The following is a 15,831-nucleotide window of genomic DNA, read 5'->3' as shown; positions in this document are numbered from 1 at the left end:
GTTCTGGCCCGGGTCACACTGAGCTTATATGTTTTTACCAGCACTACTGATTGAGTCTTTGTAATAAATGTCATACATGGCATGTGTCAAGTTTATCACCTAAATGAATCTGTCAGTTGGACCCTGAGCTCAGCATCCAGAACAGCGTTCTCTTATACCAGGTAACATCGTTTGACAGTCATCTTGCATGGTATTGTTAGGTTCTGAACAAGCAGAGTAAAAACTCAACTGGACAACTAGAAAAAGCTCAAACCAAGTTTATTAACCCACTGGGTCATACAGCTGCAAAGACAAGACACGGTTACACAAGCACATATTTTTATAACCTTATAATAGGTGTGGTCAACCCCTTATCTAGACAACCAATATATCTCTGTTGCTAGGCAGGAATTGAATTGGTTCCTCTCACTGATGTAGCCACAGCGCTGCCTGTTACTTAAACCTTTGTGGGCGTGGACTGTATGTGTGAGATAATACTGCAGCAGGAGAGACATTGTGGTGGGCCTCTCTGGCCCCCCTCCAGAGGTTTCTTCTCAGTGTATCTATTGATTTGACCATGAGACGCATTCCTTACTCCTCCCCATTTCCACAGCCTGCCTTGTCAGAGACTAACAATTGCCTTTCACCTCTCTTCTCAGAAACATGGAACAGAATATGAAGCTTCTACTCTCAGTAACTTTCCATATTCTTAGTCCAATCTCTTCCATTGATTCCAACATATATACTTTCTTTATACAGTCATGAATGCGTTCTAGTATGGTAACATGATTACAGCTCAGCGTTCAACACCATAGTGCCCACAAAGCTCATCACTAAGCTAAGGACACTGGGACTAAACACATCCCTCTGCAACTGGATCCTGGACTTCCTGTTTGTTTTTACAATGCTGCTACTCACTGTTTTACATCTATGCATAGTCACTTTACCCCTACCTACATGTACAAATTACCTTGAGTAACCTGTACCCCCGCACATTAACTTGGTACCAGTACCCCCTGTATATAGCCTCCACATTAACTCGGTACCAGTACCCCCTGTATATAGCCTCCACATTAACTCGGTACCAGTACCCCCTGTATATAGCCTCCACATTAACTCGGTACCACTACCCCTGTATATAGCCTCCACATTAACTCGGTACCAGAACCCCTGTATATAGCCTCCACATTAACTCGGTACCAGTACCCCTGTATATAGCCTCCACATTAACTCGGTACCAGTACCCCTGTATATAGCCTCCACATTAACTCGGTACCAGTACCCCTGTATATAGCCTCCACATTAACTCGTACCAGTACCCCTGTATAGCCTCCACATTAACTCGGTACCAGTACCCCCTGTATATAGCCTCCACATTAACTACCAGTACCCCCTGTATATAGCCTCCACATTAACTCGGTACCAGTACCCCTGTATATAGCCTCCACATTAACTCGGTACCAGTACCCCTGTATATAGCCTCCACATTAACTCGGTACCAGTACCCCCTGTATATAGCCTCCACATTAACTCGGTACCAGTACCCCCTGTATATAGCCCCCTGTATATAGCCTCCACATTAACTCGGTACCAGTACCCCCTGTATATAGCCTCCACATTAACTCTGTACCAGTACCCCCTGTATATAGCCTCCACATTAACTCGGTACCAGAACCCCTGTGCCTATATAGCCTCCACATTAACTCGGTACCAGTACCCCTGTATATAGCCTCCACATTAACTCGGTACCAGTACCCCTGTATATAGCCTCCACATTAACTCGGTACCAGTACCCCCTGTATATAGCCTCCACATTAACTCGGTACCAGTACCCCCTGTATATAGCCTCCACATTAACTCGGTACCAGTACCCCCTGTATATAGCCTCCACATTAACTCGGTACCAGTACCCCCTGTATATAGCCTCCACATTAACTCGGTACCAGTACCCCCTGTATATAGCCTCCACATTAACTCGGTACCAGTACCCCCTGTATATAGCCTCCACATTAACTCGGTACCAGTACCCCCTGTATATAGCCTCCACATTAACCCGGTACCAGTACCCCCTGTATATAGCCTCCACATTAACTCGGTACCAGTACCCCCTGTATATAGCCTCCACATTAACTCTGTACCAGTACCCCCTGTATATAGCCTCCACATTAACTCGGTACCAGAACCCCCTGTATATAGCCTATATAGCCTCCACATTAACTCGGTACCAGTACCCCCTGTATATAGCCTCCACATTAACTCGGTACCAGTACCCCCTGTATATAGCCTCCACATTAACTCGGTACCAGTACCCCCTGTATATAGCCTCCACATTAACTCGGTACCAGTACCCCCTGTATATAGCCTCCACATTAACTCGGTACCAGTACCCCCTGTATATAGCCTCCACATTAACTCGGTACCAGTACCCCCTGTATATAGCCTCCACATTAACTCGGTACCAGTACCCCCTGTATATAGCCTCCACATTAACTCGGTACCAGTACCCCCTGTATATAGCCTCCACATTAACTCGGTACCAGTACCCCCTGTATATAGCCTCCACATTAACTCGGTACCAGTACCCCCTGTATATAGCCTCGTTGTTGTTTTGTGTTACTTTTTAAAAATTATAATTTTTTGTTTATTTGGTAAATATTTTCTTAACTATTTATTGAACTGCAATGTTGGTTAAGAGCTTATAAGTAACCATTTCACGGCAAGGTCTACCTGTTGTATTCAGCACGTGACAAATAGTTTGATTCGATTTGAATTAGTACATTTCAAGCTAGAGTCTAACAGTATCCTTACATGGTTTTAACACTATACAATCTATACAATTGTGTGAAAACCATTTAGGATGAAGCTAAAACAATGATAACATTGTCGCCTCTTTCTTGTCTAGAGAAACTGGACCAGTACAAGAGGAACGTGTCCAGGTCTTAGAGCTGGACACCTAACTTAATAGACTCATCACCTCTCAGCCAATGAGAACATCACAACAGAATGTTCTGGAGCTTAGACAGACTTTACCCTCTACTTCAGACTTGGCAGACACCTGTACGGTCATTTAATATACCCAGAGAAATGCTCTGATTACGATATACTGTAGAACTTACTATTTAATACATGTTTCATATCAATTGTATTGGATTCAAACATTGATTTTCCTATTCACATACACAGCACAACAGTATTGTAAGTCAAATCAAATTCAAATCAAATCAAATTTATTTATATAGCCCTTCGTACATCAGCTGATATCTCAAAGTGCTGTACAGAAACCCAGCCTAAAACCCCAAACAGCAAACAATGCAGGTGTAAAAGTAAGTATGTTCATTAGAAACATTTATTTAGAAAAATACATTTACTTGGCATTTTTACAACAATATGGAGATCCAACACATCCCATCATACTGGCATGTCACTTTCTGCAAGTGTAGAAAACACAGATATCCAACAATATACCTTATTTCTAAAGTAAAAACAGTATTACAGTAGTATTACTTATTTTCAGTGTGTCAGAGAATCATTCACTAGATTTGTTGCCATACCGACATCACACCAATCACTTTCTTTGCTCATGACACTCCTAGTAAATGTGATAGTCCAACTCAAGAACCACGTCCATGGCTGTCTTTACAGGACAGACTTTACCACAGAAGTCCAGTATTCAATAACAGCAGAAATGCCCCAAATGGGCAGGGAATATAACTCCATTCCTTATTTGTGTTTCTTACTTTCAATTAGACAGTTTGAAGACAGATGGAAGGGGATGAACTACATAGAAAGTGGTGGACCAAGGGTTTGAATCCCTGCTATTGGGGAATGTACCTTCATTGGCCTGTCTACCTGCTTTATATAGCAAGCTACGTGACTCACTCTCTGTAAGAGCGAACCATTTTCGTGAACGTGGTGGTGTACCTAATAAACTGGCCGCTGAGTGTATGTGGTATATTGTGCAGGTTTTGCTTACAGTACCACTAGACCAAACTACACTCCCACACCCCTTTCTGTCTCCATGTTGGTGTCTGTTTCAGTGTTGGACGAGGCAGTCTCTGATCTTGTAGCTGATGACTCCCAGCAGCACCAGGGCAGGCAGGAAGGAGTAGAGCAGGAGGAAGTCCAGAGTGTAGCGGTCCAGGGCTCCTGGGTAACCCTGGTCTATGATGTCATCTCCATCTGTCATCAGACAGGCGCCTGGCAAAGGTATACTGCCTGTATCTGCATAGAACATAGACAGAAGTAATCAACCCCAGACTCATTGTAAAAATCGTCCGATATACAGTACTCATGAGTCTTGACATTGGCTTTTTAGAGCAACCTGATAGGGATGTTCTGAACTGTTACAGTGCACTGATCATAGAATCTCCTGATTCATTTGGACACTGGTATCACTAGCTTTGTTAACTGGAGAAAGATTTTGTATGAGTCTTACTGCATGTGAAGTTGAGGCCATGGAACTCTGTGACGATGAGCAGCTCACATCCGTACTTCTGAAAGGTTAGGTAGCTGAGCCACTGGAACACCACAGGCATCTGCTGGTAACTCCTATGGAGGGAGAAAAACAGAACAGGACCAAAGTTTATAACTTTGAGAGTGGTTATGGGAGCCAATGCACAAACACATAACTTCACCAGTACCAATCATTTACAAAATGAATTGTTAAAGGGAATTGTTAAAGGATATGTAAAACAATAGCATGACAATTAGACACTGAAAACACAAGTCCATATTTCCTAGTAGTGGTCTGACCTGAGGAATCCGGAGCCCACCATGATTCCAGCTACGTTGAGCAGCGCCACTCCTGTGTTGACCATGTTGGGGTCCTGCACCACTCCCATCAGCACCAGGGTCAGCAGCTCACCTACCAGATGGGGCACCAGGATCACCGCCGAGAAACACAGGAACCTCCACATTTCTGGGTTCATCCCCACCGTCCTGAGAGAGAGTGACACACCCATGCATGGACACACAGTCACGTGTGAGAGACTATGAATGCAAATCTACAGTGGGGAGAACAAGTATTTGATACACTGCCGATTTAGCAGGGTTTCCTACTTACAAAGCATGTAGAGGTCTGTAATTTGTTATCATAGGTACACTTCAACTGTGAGAGACGGAATCTAAAACAAAAATCCAGAAAATCACATTGTATGATTTTTAAGTAATTCATTTGCATTTTATTGCATGACATAAGTATTTGATACATCAGAAAAGCAGAACCAAATATTTGGTACAGAAACCTAGTTTGCAATTACAGAGATCATACGTTTCCTGTAGTTCTTGACCAGGTTTGCACACACTGCAGCAGAAATTTTGGTCCACTCCTCCATACAGACCTTCTCCAGATCCTTCAGGTTTCTGGGCTGTCGCTGGGCAATACGGACTTTCAGCTCCCTACCAAAGATGTACTATTGGGTTCAGGTCTGGAGACTGGCTAGGCCACTCCAAGACCTTGAGATGCTTCTTACGGAGCCACTCCTTAGTTGCCCTGGCTGTGTGTTTCGGCTCGTTGTCATGCTGGAAGACCCAGCCACGACCCATCTTCAATGCTCTCAATGCTCTTACTGAGGGAAAGAGGTTGTTGGCCAAGATCTCGCGATACATGGCCCCATCCATCCTCCCCTCAATACGGTGCAGTTGTCCTGTCCCCTTTGCAGAAAAGCATCCCCAAATAATGATGTTTCCACCTCCATGCTTCACGGTTCTTGGGGTTGTACTCATCCTTGTTCTTCCTCCAAACACGGCGAGTGAAGTTTAGACCAAAAAGCTCTATTTTTGTCTCATCAGACCACATGACCTTCTCCCATTCCTCCTCTGGATCATCCAGATGGTCATTGGCAAACTTCAGATGGGCCTGGACATGCGCTGGCTTGAGCAGGGGGACCTTGCGTGCGCTGCAGGATTTTAATCCATGAAGGCGTAGTGTGGTACTAATGGTTCTTCCATTTTCTAATAATTGCGCCAACAGTTGTTGCCTTCTCACCAAGCTGCTTGCCTATTGTCCTGTAGCCCATCCCAGCCTTGTGCATGTCTACAATTTTATCCCTGATGTCCTTACACAGCTCTCTGGTCTTGGTCATTGTGGAGAGGTTGGAGTCTGTTTGATTGAGTCTGTTTGATTTTCTGGATTTTTGTTTTATATTCCGTCCCTCACAGTTGAAGTGTACCTATGATAAACATTACAGACCTCTACATGCCTTGTAAGTAGGAAAACCTGCAAAATCGGCAGTGTATCAAATACTTGTTCTCCCCACTGTACATGGTAAACACACACGTTATGTTCTTCTATCCTCGTCAGGGCATAAAATAAATTTACATTCAAAATACTATTTTCCATACTATTCTCACACACACACACACACACACACACACACACACACACACACACACACACACACACACACACACACACACACACACACACACACACACACACACACACACACACACACACCAGTACAGGAAGGAGGAAAAGATGAACACGCTGATGATGCTGAAGGGGAGGATGTGGAAGATGTAGGCCAAGAACATCTGCCACTTTTGGTACAGGCCATCCTTACTCTCCTGGTCAGCCATGGCCCTCAGAGCAGGAACTAGAGATGACAACATCATTAGGGCAGTGGTGATTATGATATGAACACAACCCCTGCTATTGCATCCAGGTAAATATTCCAAGGATACCTTGAATTGTTTTACCATTAAACTATTACACTGATTGTATTCGTTTCACTTGTATAATGTCATTTCAGCACAGAGATGTGTGTGCTAAAAGTAGCCTTGCCTATGGGCTACTAAATATCCCAAAGTTCAAGACAGATAAACGTTATAAACCCACTGCCGCTATCTACAGCTGTTTCGGTGCTTATTGACTCGTGGTTGCCCTTAAGTTGCTTGGCCTAGTCCCTTATCTCCTTCTATATCCCTTATCGCTACTCCGTGAGATAGGGGTTGGAAGGAGACAGGGTAAAATAGGGTTCATTGAACTTTCCATTGAGATCTGGAGAAAAGTTCCTAGTCAGGGGCCTCTCACCAGATAAGGTCCAAGAGACTTACTGAGTCTACTATCTACTACTCTAGAGCCAGCAAACATAGCACACTATTACAGGGAATAGGGTGCCATTTCAGACATAGACCATGCAGAAACAACAAGTTAACTCACACAGAGCTACAGCGTCCAGCATGTCAGTGTAAGAAACAACAAGTTAACTCACACAGAGCTACAGCGTTCAGCATGTCAGTGTAAGAAACAACAAGTTAACTCACACAGAGCTACAGCGTTCAGCATGTCAGTGTAAGAAACAACAAGTTAACTCACACAGAGCTACAGCGTCCAGCATGTCAGTGTAAGAAACATCAAGTTAACTCACACAGAGCTACAGCGTTCAGCATGTCAGTGTAAGAAACAACAAGTTAACTCACACAGAGCTACAGCGTCCAGCATGTCAGTGTAAGAAACATCAAGTTAACTCACACAGAGCTACAGCGTCCAGCATGTCAGTGTAAGAAACAACAAGTTAACTCACACAGAGCTACAGCGTTCAGCATGTCAGTGTAAGAAACAACAAGTTAACTCACACAGAGCTACAGCGTCCAGCATGTCAGTGTAAGAAACAACAAGTTAACTCACACAGAGCTACAGCGTCCAGCATGTCAGTGTAAGAAACAACAAGTTAACTCACACAGAGCTACAGCGTTCAGCATGTCAGTGTAAGAAACAACAAGTTAACTCACACAGAGCCACAGCGTTCAGCATGCCAGTGTAAGGCGACGCCCCCATTGCTTGGTAGATGATGCCAATCCGGTCCTGTACCGCTCCCTTGGTGATGTCATCATCCAGCCTCATGACAAAGAAGGCCACAAACAGGCCATAGATGAGGTTCTGTGACAGACGCATCAGGACACCCATCCTGTCTCGAGACAGGTTCCTCACAGTCCTCCTACAGAAAGAGAGAAAGGTTAGACCATTGACTTCCTTCAGGTGGCGTCATTCTAACACGACACGCGTTGCCAGAAGCCAGATCAGTGCAGATAGCACTGGAGACGAGGGAGGTCAGACAGCACTGTAGACGATAGAGGTCAGACAGCACTGGAGACGATAGAGGTCAGACAGCACTGGAGACGATGGAGGTCAGACAGCACTGGAGACGATGGAGGTCAGACAGCACTGTAGACGATAGAGGTCAGACAGCACTGGAGACGATAGAGGTCAGACAGGACTGAGTCAGACAGTAAATCAGGGGTAGTGGCATCATACTACCACGTCATAGGCTACTATACCCTTAGGAAAAAAACATAGACTTATTTTACCTTCATAATCAAACGCAGCACAGTAGTTTGACCTCTGACCTGAGAAGCACAGCCAGCTTGGCCAGGCCGCTGGGTGACTCTTTGCTCTTGAAGGGGATGCTGGGTTTGTCTGTTCGCTGGAAACTCTGCTCAATCTGTCTCAGCATGCTCTGATTGATCTCTGAGTCCTGATAGGACGAGGTGATCTTGTGCATGCGGCTGTAGGTGGTGGCCTCTCTCTCACTGCAGCGCGTGTCCACTGACGTTAGATCCACTGTTGGTCAATCCATTGGGCAGACCAGGTTCGAGGGTCAATAGAGAGATAGGGGTGGTACATGAAAACATTGTGTGAAGTTAATATATTACTGTACCATAGATATCAAAGGGGTTGCAGTATTCTGGACAGTTGTAGCCACATGCGCTGAAAAAGTCCACCATCTCTCCAGGCTGGCCACAGAACACCAGCTCGCCTTTACTCATTATGGCTATTCTACTGAAGACCTAGGAAACACACATAACAGAGAGTATAATGCATCAACAGACAAATCTCAGGGATGAAAATAATCTGTAAAATTGACATAATCACTGAACGTAAGGGAATAACACAAAGCAGCTTTCTCTTTCCCTCACCCTGAAGAGTTCAGAGCGTGGCTGGTGGATGGTCACTATGACAATGCGGTCCCTTCTGGCCAGCTCAGCCAGTAAAACAACAATCTGATTGGCCGTCATGCTGTCAAGGCCCGTGGTTGGCTCGTCCAGAAGGATGACCTCTGAAATGACATCCCATGTCCCAAAGTAACACATCGGAATACTTAACATAGAAAAAACTTCCACATCAATTTTATTCTAACTTTTAAAAACAGTTGAACTTTTTTAAATGGCACAGTCCCCCTCTAAGGGGCAACTATTTGAGATAAGTGTGTTCTTTTCTGTTAATTTATCCAATTAGCACAATTAAAAGATTGCCTTTTTAAAAAGGATGAGTGGAATTAACAGATGCATTAATTGTGTGATGATTAATTCATTTCCTGGTTGATTGGCGAGGCAGCGGATGGGAACCCTTCATTAATGTGGCCAAGTGTTTGGGTGGAGAGTGCTCCCTCTAATCCGAATGAGGACTGAGACCTCCTCACCCCCTGTGGGTCCTCAGGCCCTGATAAACTCCACCTGGGACACCCCCACATGATTCACTCAGCTTAATACTGAGTGTGTAATAACCCTGTCTTTCATTACCCCCCCATCTCTCCCTCTCTTATCACCCCTCTGTCCATCCCTCTCTGTTTCTAGTCTATTATTAGACACAGGTCTCATTGTTAGCCGCTCAGAAGTGGTTGAACTTTGTGATGATCAACTTTTTCCTTCGCTCAAGGTGACATACTCTTATTCTAACAAGGCACAGTATAATCCATGATATTGAAAATGTGTTTTCTTGGTTTTGTAGAATAGCCTGTATTTTTCTACACATATTTTAGTAATGTATGTATGTGTTTGTTTCAGGGGTATTTACATGCTTGTCTCCGGAAACTCTGCACAGGCAATGACCAAAGACAGCTTCTTTGTACTCACTAGGGTCCTGAAGCAACTGCATGGCAATGGACACTCTCCTCCTCTCTCCCCCAGAGATCCCTGGGAAGATGCGTCCTCCGATCACACTGTGGGCCACTTGACCTAGACTCAGCTCCGCCATCACCGCCAACACCTGCAGGCCAGGCCAAGTGGTCAGGGGTCAACAACTTATCACAGTTGATACCAGAATAGCTTGAGAACATCAAAGATATCTTAATGTGTATCTGTTGTAGGCCAGCCCTGGTCTAGAGGTTATCTATAGTCTGTACGATTCACACCTTCTTGTGGATGACGTCTGCTGAGTCTCGTCTCAGGGCCAACTGGGCTGTGTATGTCAGAGTCTCCTCCACTGTCAGGTAACTCAGCAGGTTGTCACTCTACAGAGGGAAGACAGAAAGCCAGGGATAAAGACAGATCGAAGGCATGAGATCAAAATATTAGTAGTCCATGTATTGTGTATGCACTGTATAGTAGTGAACTCTGTTTTCTACTCAGAGCACCATGTATCTTTTGTAAAATGGTCAACTGATGTTAAACAGTTGTAGCTGTTACCTACCTCTGCACAGACATAGGGGACTGTCTGTTACCTACCTCTGCACAGACATAGGGGACTGTCTGTTACCTACCTCTGCACAGACATAGGGGACTGTCTGTTACCTACCTCTGCACAGACATAGGGGACTGTCTGTTACCTACCTCTGCACAGACATAGGGGACTGTCTGTTACCTACCTCTGCACAGACATAGGGGACTGTCTGTTACCTACCTCTGCACAGACATAGGGGACTGTCTGTTACCTACCTCTGCACAGACATAGGGGACTGTCTGTTACCTACCTCTGCACAGACATAGGTGACTGTCTGTTACCTACCTCTGCACAGACATAGGGGAATGTCTGTTACCTACCTCTGCACAGACGTAGGGGACTGTCTGTTACCTACCTCTGCACAGACGTAGGGGACTGTCTGTTACCTACCTCTGCACAGACATAGGGGACTGTCTGTTACCTAAGTGATCTGTGTTAAAGGTGAGGTGAACTGTGAGAGTTTTGTGTGTATGTATGGCAGTTGTATAATGCTGTCTTTCTCTTTCTGTTTACTGTGTGCCCCTAACATAGATTGAATGGTCTGAGCTTTAATGATTGACTGACAGCAGAGCCCTACTGGATTATGGAACTTTGATGTGCTCACGCACCATGAGCGTGGTTGCATGGGTGGTTGCATGGGTGAGTGCGTGCGTGAATGAACTCTCCTGCTCCTCTTCTTAATTACTGTGCGATTTAATATCACCATCTCATCCAAGGCTTAGGAGGGAAATTTAATGACTGGATTAGTTTATGGCCCCGGTGAGCAGGGAGGATTTTATCTGCAGTAAAAGGAGAGATTATTTCAAAGGACTGGGTTCTAAACGCAGTGATTTAATTTAGCTGTGGATACACATGAACATCCCAGAGAAAGATTACTGTATGTAGAAACTATCTGTAACTCCTGTTAATTCCACCCTGGCTGACCACCCATCCCCTACTTGAAGTGAGTAGAGTTGATGAAGAGAGTGTATTTGTGGACTCTTATTTACCCAACGCCACGTATTTCACCCACTCTCTCTCACTTTCTCATGCAGCAGTTTACGGACAAAGCTCAACGTCATGTCAGCCAGCTTGAACTTTATACTGCTAGCAAATATGATAAGCTAAGAACAATATTTATGGCGGTCTGTGAATAGTGAGTGAGAGGTGAGACTGTATTACTTTGTTTGTGTGTGTTTACCTGTAGCACATAGGAGAAACAATCCTGGTACTGCTCTCTTTTCAGCTTCCTCCCGTTGACAGACACATCTCCCAGAAGAATCCCTGAGTTCCCAATCCTCCCAGAGATAGCATCCAGGAGAGTGGTCTTCCCTGAGCCTGGCACACACAGAACGCAGCACAGGATGAGACAAATGATTGTGCGGTAGTAGAATTACAGTATTTTACATAGATTGCATGGTAAGAGGAGGCATTGTACTATAACATGTACTGTAGGCCTATGTCATGTATGATTTGTGCATTTATGTTCCACTGTGGTAAATATTTTATGTTACTGATTATGTTAGAGGTCTCGGCACCCAGAAACAAATTACTCTGACAGTCTGGTCTCAGAGCAAAACATATTATATGTTACTAAAATCTATGCCACTTCATTTAGTATAATATATGTTGCGTTATGTTACATTATTTGACACGTTTATTATGATTTACTGAACAAAAAATATAAACGCAACATGTAAAGTGTTGGTCCCATGTTTCATGAGCTGAAATAAAAGATCCCAGAAATTGTCCATATGTACAAAAAGCTCTCTCAAATATTAGTGAGCATTTCTCTTTTTCCAAGATAATCCATCAACCTGACAGGTGTGACATATCAAGAAGCTGATTAAACAGCATGATCATTACACACAGCATGATCATTACATAGGTGGACCGTGCTGGGGAAAATAAAAGGCCACTCTTAAATGTGCAGTTTTGTCACACAACACAATGCCACAGATGTCTACATTTTGAGGGAGCGTGCTGACATGCTGACTGCAGGAATGTCCACCAGAGCTGTTGCCAGATAATTCAGTGTTAATTTCTCTACCATAAGCCACCTCCAATGTGGTTTTAGAGAATTTGACAGCATGTCCAACCAGCCTCACAACCGCAGACCACGTGCCCTCCCAGGCCCACCCATGGCTGTGCCCGTGCCCAGTCATGTGAAATCCATAGATTAGGGCCTAATGAATGTATTTCAATTCACTGATTTCCTTATATGAACTGTACCTCAGTGAAATCAAAGACATTTTTCCATGTTATGTTTATATTTTTGTTCAGTATATATTATGTACGATAAGATGGTAGGTTACTTAAAGCAAAAATGAGAGGAGGGTGATTGTGGGGTAGATGGGTAGGTGTACAACGCAAACGTCTAGCAACCCAAATGTTGTGAATCAAATCTTATCACAGGCAACTTTAGCATTTTAGCACAAATTGCAATTTGTAACAAATCATCTGAATTGTAATTCGCAACATATGTCTTACAATTCATATTATATTGTACGACTGCTATTATTGGTAGGCCAATGTAACATAACCTAACATACATTGGCTTGTGAAAGTATTCACCCCCTTTGGCATTTTTCCTATTTTATTGCCTACAATCTGGAATTAAAATTGATATTTTTAGGGGGTTTGTATCATTTAATTTACACAACATGCCAACCACTTTGAAGATGCAAAATATGTTTTATTGTGAAACAAAAAAGAAATAACACAAAAAACTGAAATCTTGAGCGTGCATAACTATTCACCAATTTATAGAGCCACCTTTTGCAGCAATTACAGCTGCAAGTCTCTTGGGGTATGTCTCTATAATCTTGTCACATCAAGGCAGAACTGCTCCAGCTCCTTGAAGTTGGATGGGTTCCGCTGGTGTACTGCAATCTTTAAGTCATATCACAGATTCTCAATTGGATTGATGTCTGGGCTTTGACAAGGCCATTCCCCTTAAACCACTCAAGTGTTGCTTTAGCAGTATGCTTAGGGTCATTGTCCTGATGGAAGGTGAACCTCCGTTCCAGTCTCATATCTCAGGTTTCCCTCAAGAACCTCCCTGTATTTAGCACCATCCATCATTCCTTCAATTCTGAATAGTTTCCCAGAACCTGCCGATGAAAACATTCCCAAAAACATCCCCCATGATGCTGCCACCACCATGCTTCACTGTGGGGATGTTGTGCTTGGGGTGATGAGAGGTGTTGGGTTTGTGCCAGACATAGCATTTTCCTTGATGGTCAAAAAGCTCGATTTTAGTCTCATCTGACCAGAGTACCTTCTTGCATATGTTTGGGGAGTCTCCCACATGCCTTTTGGTGAACATCAAAGGTGTGTGCTTATTTTTTCTTTGAGAAATGGCTTTTTTCTGGACACTCTTCTGTAAAGCCCAGCTCTGTGGAGTGTACGGCTTAAAGTGGTCCTATGGACAGATACTCCAATCTCCGCTGTGGAGCTTTGCAGGTCCTTCATGGTTATCTTTGGTCTCTTTGTTGCCTCTCTGATTAATGCCCTCCTTGCCTGGTCCATAAGTTTAGGTGGGCGGCCCTCTCTTGGCAGGTTTGTTGTGTGGCCGTAGTCTTTCAATTTTTAATAATGGATTTAATTGTGCTCCGTGGGATGTTCAAAGTTTCTGATATTCTTTTATAACCCAACCCTGATCTGTACTTCTCCACAACTTTGTCCCTGACCTGTTTGGAGAACTCCTTGGTCTTCATGGTGCCGCTTTCTTGGTGGTGGTATTTGCTTAGTGGTGTTGCAGACTCAGGGGCCTTTCAAAACAGGTTTATATATACTGAGATCATGTGACAGATCATGTGACACTTAGATTGTACACAGGTGGACTTTTTTTTACTAATTATGTGACTTCTGAAGGTAATTGGTTGCACCAGATCTTATTGAGGGGCTTCATAGCAAAGGGGTGAATACATACGCACACATCACTTTACCATCTGTTTTTATTTTTATTTTTTTAAACAAATCATTTCTTTCATTTCACTTCACCAATTTGGATGATTTTGTGTATGTCCATTACCTGAAATCCAAATAAAAATCCATTTAAATGACAGGTTGTAATTGAACAAAATAGGAAAAACATCAATGGGGATGAATAATTTTGCAAGGCACTGTACCATACTAAACGGAGTGGCACAGATGTTAGTAGCATATAATACGTTTTGATCTGAGACCATTGACTGAGTATTTGGTTCTTCATTGGTGTGTTTGTGTTGCCCACCTGAGTTCCCCAGTATTCCCATGATCTGCCCACTGTTCACATGGAAGGAGACGCCATTGAGAATCTGTCTGGTCCATTTCTTTTTGAAGGTGGCGAGGTCCCACCAATGCCCCACGCGCTCACTGACAAGGGCACACACACAAAGTTTACTGAATCTGTTATGAGTAGAATTGGCTCGTTCCACAAAATGTGTCCCTTTTGGACCCATTTAATATCATAAGTACAAATTGTGCACCAATATTGAATTTTAAAATATAATTTTATCATTAAATTAAGTACCTTTTAATATAGACCACATGGAACATTTAAGAAATAAGATTTTGAAATGAATAAAGGTGAATTATGGTTGACTAAAGATGCAATCGTCAACCCTGATAGGTTCAACCCTGTTACTTTATTTGGCACTTAATAAGCACTTACTATAGTCATTTGAAATGGGAAAACATGTTTTTTATTAGATTGAACATGTGTTCTTCATTACAGAATGTAAAAATTAGGTGAAAACGACCCCAAAAAAATCAAGTTAACACCACCCATTTCGTGGAACGACCCAATTCATGTAATGATCTGCACAGTAGATACAGAGATGCAGCTGCTCTGCTTTCGATGAGCAGATACAATGTTTCCATTTTTACCTCCCTGTTACTGTACCAGAATAGTATGTTCAAGTACAAAATCTTGCCGCTTGATGCGATTACTGGTATAACAAGCCCTATCTTTTGTCGAGTAGGACCTAAATGTAATATTTAAAGGCACTATTCGTAAGATTGTTGTAACAGTTCATTCACAGTACCAAACAAAGGGACGGTGATATCATGCATCACATTCGTAACACATCTTTCCATCTTGTCAATAGCATTAGCTTACCTGACGCTGTAGGAGACGTGGCTAACGCTCAGGCAGCAGGAGGGTTGCGGTTGGTCAGAGGGTCCTGGTCCAAACCTCTTCACCACGCTCTTCTCCGACACAAACTTAAAAGATTCCTTAGACCTGCTCTCTGTCCCCTCTGGTGTTACTTCCATAGAGTAGGACCCATTCATCATGGTTTCACAGCTCTGCTCATCCAAGCCACAAATATATGTTGTCTCTATGTGCGTCTTCTTTCTGTAGTCATCTGTTTGTGGCCATTCAGCATTACGTTGTGACAGTGGCGCCGGCACCATTAACACAGCGCTCTTATCAGTGGAACTTTGCT

At 43.5% G+C, this 15,831-nt stretch overlaps 1 protein-coding gene across 1 annotated transcript; it reads right to left on the bottom strand.

Moving 5' to 3' along the window:
• Window positions 1-3,189: 3,189 nt before the first annotated feature.
• On the bottom strand, window positions 3,190-15,799 carry abcg5 (ATP-binding cassette, sub-family G (WHITE), member 5). Its single transcript, XM_052477982.1, has 13 exons — window positions 15,504-15,799; window positions 14,637-14,758; window positions 11,601-11,737; window positions 10,113-10,211; window positions 9,835-9,967; window positions 8,899-9,038; window positions 8,640-8,769; window positions 8,329-8,542; window positions 7,714-7,919; window positions 6,437-6,575; window positions 4,732-4,917; window positions 4,415-4,527; window positions 3,190-4,200 (listed from the first exon to the last, which is right to left on the bottom strand). Exons 1-13 carry the CDS (start codon window positions 15,797-15,799, stop codon window positions 4,013-4,015), a joined length of 2,103 nt encoding a protein of 700 aa, XP_052333942.1. The 3' UTR covers window positions 3,190-4,012.
• Window positions 15,800-15,831: the final 32 nt, after the last annotated feature.

Source organism: Oncorhynchus keta, chromosome 24, assembly GCF_023373465.1.
Source record: "Oncorhynchus keta strain PuntledgeMale-10-30-2019 chromosome 24, Oket_V2, whole genome shotgun sequence".
Classification (NCBI taxonomy): Eukaryota; Metazoa; Chordata; class Actinopteri; order Salmoniformes; family Salmonidae; genus Oncorhynchus; species Oncorhynchus keta.
Note: the sequence above shows the minus strand (reverse complement) of the source record. Positions and strands in the feature narration are given on the sequence as shown.